We start from the raw sequence: 10,086 nt of genomic DNA, 5'->3' as shown, positions 1-10,086 counted from the left end.
AAGTTCAATCAGGAACGCTCAATAAATGATAGCCCAGCCATTGATGCCATAAATCAGTTCAACATGAAACCAATCTCCAGACCATTTGTTTCCAGCAATGAGTTACAATCTCGCTGACGGTTAATAGTTAAACCGGTTTTGCTAATTTGTGGATCGTTAACCGTGTCCACGATGCCCTCACCCCTTAAGCAAAAGGGTAAACCCTCAAACAATCGTGTTAAACGTGGCAACAGACGAATTGCGCCCTCCCCTGTTGCTGTGATGGTGAAGTTGCCGTGGATACCACTCGGAGCTCGATTTGACATGAAAGGGTGTTGCAGTTTGAGGAGGGCGCTGGAGAGAGAGTGAGCGAGATATTGAGAGAGAGATAGAGAGAGAGAGAGAGGGACACACACACACACACACACACAGGCACACAGACAGTGAGCAGACCCTGAGCATAAACTCCATTCCCGCTCACTCCCCACACAACTGCCCTTCAATCCGACACCCGCTAGTCTAAAACCCGACTGGCTCTGGCGTCGGGAATCATGGGATCCGCCTCGTCAGCTGTTCGGCCGAAGGTCATCCACCTGGATGTGGATGGGAACATCCAGAAGGTGAGTTGGTTGTGCAGCTCGCAGGGTAACCTGTTTCCCTGGCTGTCTGGCTGCAGCGCTGCTGCACACATTAATGATTAGACAGGGGGGCGGACGGTAATTAATACCTTCATTGTCCCAACGAACAATCAATCAGGTTCAGGCTGCCGGGTACAGTTTGTATAGTTCAGTTTCCTGAAACTGCTGAAAGGGCATTTACACAGGCAGTTTGGAACCTTACCTGCCCTGGGAGTGTTTGATGGGGACAGTCTAGAGGGAGCTTTACTCAATATCTAACCCCGTGCTGTACCTGCCCTGGGAGTGTTTGATGGGGATGGTGTAGAGGGAGCTTTACTCTGTATCTAACCCCGTGCTGTACCTGTCCTGGGAGTGTTTGATGGGGACAGTGTAGAGGGAGCTTGACTCTGTATCTAACCCCGTGCTGTACCTGCCCATGGGGAACACCACCACCTGGAAGTTCCCCTCCAAGCCACTCACCACCCTGACTTGGGAATATATCGGCCATTCCTTCAACTGTCACTGGGTCAAAACCCTGGAACTCCCTCCCTAACAGCGCGGTAGGTGTGCCTACACCACACGGGGACTGCAGCGGGTCAAGAAGGCAGCTCACCATCCCCTTCTCAAGCGGCAATTAGGGATGGGCAATAAATGCTGGACTCAGCCAGTGGAGTCCACATCCCATAAATGAATAAAAGTTCAATCAGGAACGCTCAATAAATGATAGCCCAGCCATTGATGCCATAAATCAGTTCAACATGAAACCAATCTCCAGACCATTTGTTTCCAGCAATGAGTTACAATCTCGCTGACGGTTAATAGTTAAACCGGTTTTGCTAATGTGTGGATCGTTAACCGTGTCCACGATGCCCTCACCCCTCAAGGAATAGAGTAAACCCTCAAACAATCGTGTTAAACGTGGCAACAGACGAATTGCATCCTCCCCTGTTGCTGTGATGGTGAAGTTGCCATGGATACCACTCGGAGCTCGATTTGACATGAAAGGGTGTTGCAGTTTGAGGAGGGCGCTGGAGAGAGAGTGAGCGAGATATTGAGAGAGAGAGAGAGAGAGAGAGAGGGACACACACACAAACACAGGCACACAGACAGTGAGCAGACCCTGACCATAAACTCCGCTCCCGCTCACTCCCCACACAACTGCCCTTCAATCGGACACCCGCCAGTCTAAAACCCGACTGGCTCTGGCGTCGGGAATCATGGGATCCGCCTCGTCAGCTGTTCGGCCGAAGGTCATCCACCTGGATGTGGTTGGGAACATCCAGAAGGTGAGTTGTTTGTGCAGCTCGCAGGGTAACCTGTTTCCCTGGCTGTCTAGCTGCAGCCCTGCTGCACACATTAATGATTAGACAGGGGGGCGGACGGTAATTAAAACCTTCATTGTCCCATCGAACAATCAATCAGGTTCAGGCTGCTGGGGACAGTTTGTATAGTTCAGTTTCCTGAAACTGCTGAAAGGACATTTACACAGGCAGTTTGGAACCTTACCTGTCCTGGGAGTGTTTGATGGGGACAGTGTAGAGGGAGCTTTACTCTGTATCTAACCCCGTGCTGTACCTGTCCTGGGAGTGTTTGATGGGGATGGTGTAGAGGGAGCTTTACTCTGTATCTAACCCCGTGCTGTACCTGTCCTGGGAGTGTTTGATGGGGACAGTGTAGAGGGAGCTTGACTCTGTATCTAACCCCGTGCTGTACCTGTCCTGGGAGTGTTGGATGGGGACAGTGTAGAGGGAGCTTTACTCTGTATCTAACCCCATGCTGTACCTGTCCAGGGAGTGTTTGATGGGGACAGTGTAGAGGGAGCTTTACTCTGTATCTAACCCCATGCTGTACCTGCCCATGGGGAACACCACCACCTGGAAGTTCCCCTCCAAGCCACTCACCACCCTGACTTGGGAATATATCGGCCGTTCCTTCAACTGTCACTGGGTCAGAACCCTGGAACTCCCTCCCTAACAGCGCAGTAGGTGTGCCTACACCACACGGGGACTGCAGCGGGTCAAGGAGGCAGCTCACCATCCCCTTCTCAAGCGGCAATTAGGGATGGGCAATAAATGCTGGACTCAGCCAGTGGAGTCCACATCCCATAAATGAATAAAAGTTCAATCAGGAACGCTCAATAAATGATAGCCCAGCCATTGATGCCATAAATCAGTTCAACATGAAACCAATCTCCAGACCATTTGTTTCCAGCAATGAGTTACAATCTCGCTGACGGTTAATAGTTAAACCGGTTTTGCTAATGTGTGGATCGTTAACCGTGTCCACGATGCCCTCACCCCTTAAGCAAAAGGGTAAACCCTCAAACAATCGTGTTAAACGTGGCAACAGACGAATTGCGCCCTCCCCTGTTGCTGTGATGGTGAAGTTGCCGTGGATACCACTCGGAGCTCGATTTGACATGAAAGGGTGTTGCAGTTTGAGGAGGGCGATGGAGAGAGAGTGAGCGAGATATTGAGAGAGAGAGAGAGAGAGAGAGGGACACACACACACACACAGGCACACAGACAGTGAGCAGACCCTGACCATAAACTCCGCTCCCGCTCACTCCCCACACAACTGCCCTTCAATCCAACACCCGCCAGTCTAAAACCCGACTGGCTCCGGCGTCGGGAATCATGGGATCCGCCTCGTCAGCTGTTCGGCCAAAGGCCATCCACCTGGATGTGGATGGGAACATCCAGAAGGTGAGTTGGTTGTGCAGCTCGCAGGGTAACCTGTTTCCCTGGCTGCAGCGCTGCTGCGCACATTAATGATTAGACAGGGGGACGGAAGGTAATTAATACCTTCATTATCCCATCGAACAATCAATCAGGTTCAGGCTGCCAGGGACAGTTTGTATAGTTCAGGTTCCTGAAACAGCTAAAAGGACATGGACACAGGCAGTTTGGAACCTTACCTGTCCTGGGAGTGTTTGATGGGGACAGGGTAGAGGGAGCTTTACTCTGTATCTAACCCCGTGCTATACCTCTCCTTGGAATGTTTGATGGAGACGGTGTAGAGGGAGATTTACTCTGTATCTAACCCCGTGCTGTACCTGTCCTGGGAGTGTTTGATGGGGACAGTGTAGAGGGAGCTTTACTCTGTATCTAACCCCGTGCTGTACCTGTCCTGGGAGTGTTTGACGGGGACAGTGTAGAGGGAGCTTTACCCTATATTTAACCCCGTGCTGTCTCTGATACGAGAGTGTTTGATGGTTTGACGTGTGCCTAAACATGGAAAATGTGATGCATCGAACATCTCGGAAGTGGGTGACCTTCAGTGAGGCTGATTGCAGTTCGGCTGCTTTTGTGGGGACTGTGTCTCTCTTGATTTTATCAGCATAATCAGAATTTCAAAACCACCTCATGTACTCAGGGTGCAAATTTTCATCTGCTGCAGAAATACCTGTCGATGCAAGTCATTCAGAAACTGACACAGGAAGAACGCTTATCTTAAACAGAAAATCACCCCGGCCTTTTAGTAATAATCTCACCACTGTACCAACTTAGCATTGAGTAAGTTAACAGTCGCATGCCAGATATAATTAGCTCCGTCCACACTGTCCCCATCAAACACCCCCAGGACAGGTACAGCACGGGGTTAGATACAGAGTAAAGCTCCCTCTACACTGTCCCCATCACACACTCCCAGGACAGGTACAGCACGGGGTTAGATACAGAGGAAAGCTCCCTCTACACTGTCCCCATCAAACACTCCCAGGACAGGTACAGCACGGGGTTAGATACAGAGTAAAGCTCCCTCTACACTGTCCCCATCAAACACTCCCAGGACAGGTACAGCACGGGGTTAGATACAGAGTAAAGCTCTCTGCATGTATAATGCTAGAAACATGCAGTTCTTTTCTGACATGTAACCAGCATTTCCGGTTTTCTATATTCAGCAAACACTTTGAAAGGTCTAACCAATTAGCCCCCTCTCTCCCCCTCCACCCCAGCTCTGTCCCCCACAGACCTGCAAATTTTTCCCCTTCGAGTATTTCTCCAATTCCCCCCTTTTTGAAAGTATCTATTGAATCTGCTTCCACCGCCCTTTCAGGCAGCGCCTTCCAGATCACAACAACTCGCTGTGTGTAAAACAAAATCCTCCTCATCTCCCCCTCTGGTTCTTTTCCCCGATTCTCTTCAATCTGTGTTCCTCTGGTTACCGACCCTCCTGCCCACTGGAAACACTTTCTCCTCATCGACTCTATCCAAACCCCCTCCTGATTTTGAACGTCTCAATTCAATCTCCCCCTTAACCTTCTTCGCTCCGAGGAGAACGATCCCGGCTTCTCCCAGTCCCTCCACACGGACTGAAGTCACCTCATCCCCTGGAAACCGTCCCAGTAAATCTCCCTCTCCGCACCCCCTCTCTCCAATTCCCCATCACCTTTCCCAAAGCGTTGGTGGGAGACACATTTCTCCCTCCCCGCCGTCCCCTCTATCGGGTTCCCCGCATTTCCATTGACTCCCTCTGGGCTCCCAGACCCTGAAGGTCTCCAGATGGTCCTGGTCTAGGTCTACCCCGGAAGAGGTGATAGGGAGAGGACCACTCGGGATTTCCAGCAGAAGGACCCTGTGTGAATTGAACAGAATTTTGGGATCTACCTCCGGGTAATTCCCCTGCTCCCCGGGACCCTCCAAGTCCCCCTCCAATCCTGAGTTAGAGTTGGTCTCCTCTGTCCAATTTCCAACTCACCGAGCTGAGCGGTTACCCATGAAATGTTGGATCGGAAAATGCTCTTTAACTCCTGGGTAACTACACAACTGCCCCCCACCCTCCAATTCCCCCACCCCCCCCTCACAAACTGCCCACCCGACCCCGATTAACCACACCCTCCCCCCTCCTGACCCACCGACTGCCCTCCTGACCCACCGGCACCCACAAACCCCGATCCCCCCAACTCCCCCCCCTCGACCACCAACCCCCCGGCCCTCGCATCTGCCCTCCCGCTTCCACGCCAGATCCAACCTGGACCGGGCCCGTGACCAACCCACTGACCACCTGACCTCTCCCCTCACCCGACCTGACCTGACCTGACCCGACCTGACCTGACACGCACCCCCCCTCCCACCTCCCCCCGATCCAACCTGACAACCCCTCCCCACCCAACCCTGCTACCCCCCTTCGCACCTCACCCAGGCGGGGGAGGGGGTGGCGTTGATGGACGGGTCATCCAGCCGCCCAGGGGGACTCTCTGGGGACCCGGGTTCAAATGCCACCCAGGCAGCTGGTGAAGTTTGAGCTCAACAAAAATCTGGAATTCCAAATCGAATGATGCCCACAAATCGATTGTTCCCCATCCTCACTCTCCACCCCCGACACATTTTACCCAGCGATCCACTTACCCACCCTACCCCCTCACCCACCCTACCCCCTCACCCACCCTACCCCCTCACCCACCCTACCCCCTCACCCACCCTACACCCTCACCCACCCTACCCCCTCACCCACCCTACCCCCTCACCCACCCTACCCCCTCACCCACCCTACCCCCTCACCCACCCTACCCCCTCACCCACCCTACCCCCTCACCCACCCTACCCCCTCACCCACCCTACCCCCTCACCCACCCTACCCCCTCACCCACCCTACCCCCTCACCCACCCTACACCCTCACCCCCCTATACCTACCCCCAACCCATTTTACCTCGTTACCCACCCTACCCCCTCACCCACCCTACCCCCTCACCCACCCTACACCCTCACCCCCCTATACCTACCCCCAACCCATTTTACCTCGTTACCCACCCTACCCCCACACCCACCCTAGCCCCTCACCCGCCCTACACCCTCACCCCCCTATACCTACCCCCAACCCATTTTACCTCGTTACCCACCCTACCCCCTCACCCACCCTACCCCCTCACCCACCCTACCCCCTCACCCACCCTACCCCCTCACCCACCCTACCCCCTCACCCACCTTACCCCATCACCCACCCTACCCCCTCACCCACCCTACCCCCTCACCCACCCTACCCCCTCACCCACCCTACCCCCTCACCCACCCTACCCCCTCACCCACCTTACCCCCTCACCCACCTTACCCTATCACCCACCCTACCCCCTCATCCACCCTACCCCCTCACCCCACTTTACCCCCTCACTCACCCTACCCCCTCACCCACCTTACCCCCTCACCCACCCTACCCCCTCACCCCACCTTACCCCATCACCCACCCTACCCCCTCACTCACCCTACCCCCTCACTCACCCTACCCCCTCATCCACCCTACCCCCTCACCCCACTTTACCCCCTCACTCACCCTACCCCCTCACCCACCTTACCCCCTCACCCACCCTACCCCCTCACTCACCCTACCCCCTCACTCACCCTACCCCCTCATCCACCCTACCCCCTCACCCCACTTTACCCCCTCACTCACCCTACCCCCTCACCCACCTTACCCCCTCACCCACCCTACCCCCTCACCCACCTTACCCCCTCACCCACCTTACCCTATCACCCACACTACCCCCCATCCTCCCGACGCCCTTACCCACCCTACCCATTTTACCTAGCTATCCACTTACCCACCCTAGCCCCTCACCCACCCTACACCCTCAACTACCCTTCACCTTCAACCACCCTACCCCCTCAACTACCCTATGCCCTCACCCACTCTACCCCATCACCCACTCTACCCCATCACCCATCCTACCCCGTCACCCACCCTACCCCCTCACCCACCCTACCCCCTCACCCACCCTACCCCCTCACCCACCCTACCCCATCACCCACCTTACCCCCTCACCCACCCTACCCCCTCACCCACCTTACCCCCTCACCCACCTTACCCCCTCAACCACCTTACCCCCTCACCCTCCCTACCCCTTCACCCACCTTATCCCCTCACCCTCCCTACCCCATCACCCACCTTACCCTATCACCCACACTACCCCCCATTCTCCCGACGCCCTTACCCACCCTACCCATTTTACCTAGCTATCCACTTACCCACCCTAGCCCCTCACCCACCCTACGCCCTCAACTACCCTTCACCCTCACCCACCCTTCCCCCTCAACTACCCTATGCCCTCACCCACTCTACCCCATCACCCACTCTACCCCATCACCCACTCTGCCCCATCACCCAACCTACCCCATCACCCATCCTACCCCCTCACCCACCCTACCCATTTTACCTAGCTATCCAATTACCCACCCTAGCCTCTCACCCACCCTATGCCCTCTACTACCCTGCCCCATCACCCACCCTACCCCGTCACCCACCCTACCCATTTTACCTAGCTATCCAATTACCCACCTTACCCCCTCACCCACCCTACGCCCTCAACTACCCTGCCCCATCACCCACCTGATCCCCTCACCCACCTTACCCCCTCATCCAACCTACGCCCTCAACTACCCTGCCCCATCACCCACCCTACCCTGTCACCCACACTACCCATTTTACCTAGCTATCCAATTACCCACCTTACCCCCTCACCCACCCTACGCCCTCAACTACCCTGCTCCATCACCCACCTGATCCCCTCACCCACCTGATCCCCTCACCCACCTGATCCCCTCACCCACCTTACCCTCTCAACCAACATACGCCCTCAACTACCCTGCCCCATCACCCAACTTACCCTGTCGCCCACACTACACCCTCACCCACCCTACGACCTCACCCTCCCAACGCCCTCAACTACCCTTCACCCTCACCCACCCTGCTCCATCACCCACCCTACCCTGTCACCCACACTACCCCCTCATCCTCCTAACACCCTTACCCACTCTACCCATTTTACCTAGCTATCCACTTACCCACCCTCGCCCCTCACCCACCCTACACCCTCAACTACCCTGCTCCATCACCCACCCTACCCCCTCAATCACCCTTCGCCCTCACCCACACTACCTCCTCAACTACTCTGCCCCATCACCCACCCTACCCCATCACCCACTCTACCCCATCACCCACTCTACCCCATCACCCACCCTACCCCATCACCCACCCTACCCCATCACCCACTCTACCCCATCACCCACTCTACCCCATCACCCACCCTACCCCATCACCCACTCTACCCCATCACTCACCGTACCCCATCACCCACTCTACCCCATCACCCACCCTACCCCATCACCCACTCTACCCATCACCCACTCTGCCCTATCACCCACTCTACCCCATCACCCACTCTGCCCCATCACCCACCCTGCCCCATCACCCACCCTACCCCATCACCCACTCTACCCCATCACCCACCCTACCCCATCACCCACTCTACCCCATCACTCACCCTACCCCATCACCCACTCTACCCCATCACCCACCCTACCCCATCACCCACTCTGCCCTATCACCCACTCTACCCCATCACCCACTCTGCCCCATCACCCACTCTGCCCCATCACCCACCCTACCCCATCACCCACCCTACCCATCACTCACTCTGCCCCATCACCCACTCTGCCCTATCACCCACTCTACCCCATCACCCACTCTACCCATCACCCACTCTACCCCATCACCCACTCTACCCATCACCCACTCTGCCCCATCACCCACCCTACCCCCTCAATCACCCTTCGCCCTCACCCACACTACCCCCTCACCCACACTACACCCTCAACTACTCTGCCCCCATCACCCACCCTACCCCATCACCCACCCTACCCCCTCAATCACCCTTCGCCCTCACCCACACTACCCCCTCAACTACTCTGCCCCATCACCCACCCTATCCCCTCACCCACCCAATGCCCTCAACTACCCTTCGCCCTCACCCACCTTACCCCAACACCCACCTTACCCCAACACCCACCTTACCCCATCACCCACCTTACCCCAAAACCCACCTTACCCCAACACCCACCTTACCCCAACACCCATCTTACCCCCTCACCCACCTTATCCCAGCACCCACCTTATCCCAGCACCCACCTTACCCCCTCACGCACCCTACCCCCTCACCCACCTTACCCCCACACCCACCTTACCCTGTCACCCACACTATCCCCTTATCCACCCGATGCCCTCACCCACCCTACCCCATTGTCCACTGTTATGTTCTACTACAGGGGGGGTCACTTATCTGGTGAACTGGCTGCACCTTACTTGTCGACAGGTGAGTCGATTACAATAAACGGCAGACGCAGAGAACAATATGCAATGAAGCGCACGCTATTTATTTACACAGACAACAGAGCACGCACATGACGTGTGCCACTCCGACCAGACCCTACTCCAAACTGACATTCGCACGGTAACCCGGGCGACACAGCTATTGGGTCTCACAGTCACATGGTCAACCTGCTCACATTCTCTTAAAGGTATATCGCACCTCAGGTCACCGCACCCACCCTATCCCTTACCCCCACCCGACGCACTCACCCCCACCCCACCCCCAACCCCATTACCCACCAACGTTACACACTCCCCTGCTTTTCAAAGCAGCTTCGGGGTATGTTACTGATGCCAGCGAGTGCCTCCAAAGAGATGACAGCGTTGGGGGGGTCCCTGCCCTGACTCTCT

General features: G+C 55.9%; 1 protein-coding gene across 1 annotated transcript in view; it reads left to right on the top strand.

Moving 5' to 3' along the window:
- Positions 1 to 530: 530 nt before the first annotated feature.
- The window catches only part of LOC144673740 (high affinity cGMP-specific 3',5'-cyclic phosphodiesterase 9A-like), a 48,148-nt gene continuing 38,592 nt past the window's right edge, over positions 531 to 10,086 (top strand). The window contains exon 1 of the mRNA XM_078535441.1: positions 531 to 599. Coding sequence (XP_078391567.1) covers positions 531 to 599 — 69 coding nt within the window. The remainder of the gene's footprint in view (positions 600 to 10,086) is intronic.

The sequence above is a fragment of the Cetorhinus maximus genome, unplaced genomic scaffold (assembly GCF_964194155.1).
Source record: "Cetorhinus maximus unplaced genomic scaffold, sCetMax3.hap1.1 HAP1_SCAFFOLD_457, whole genome shotgun sequence".
Taxonomy (NCBI): Eukaryota; Metazoa; Chordata; class Chondrichthyes; order Lamniformes; family Cetorhinidae; genus Cetorhinus; species Cetorhinus maximus.
Note: the sequence above shows the minus strand (reverse complement) of the source record. Positions and strands in the feature narration are given on the sequence as shown.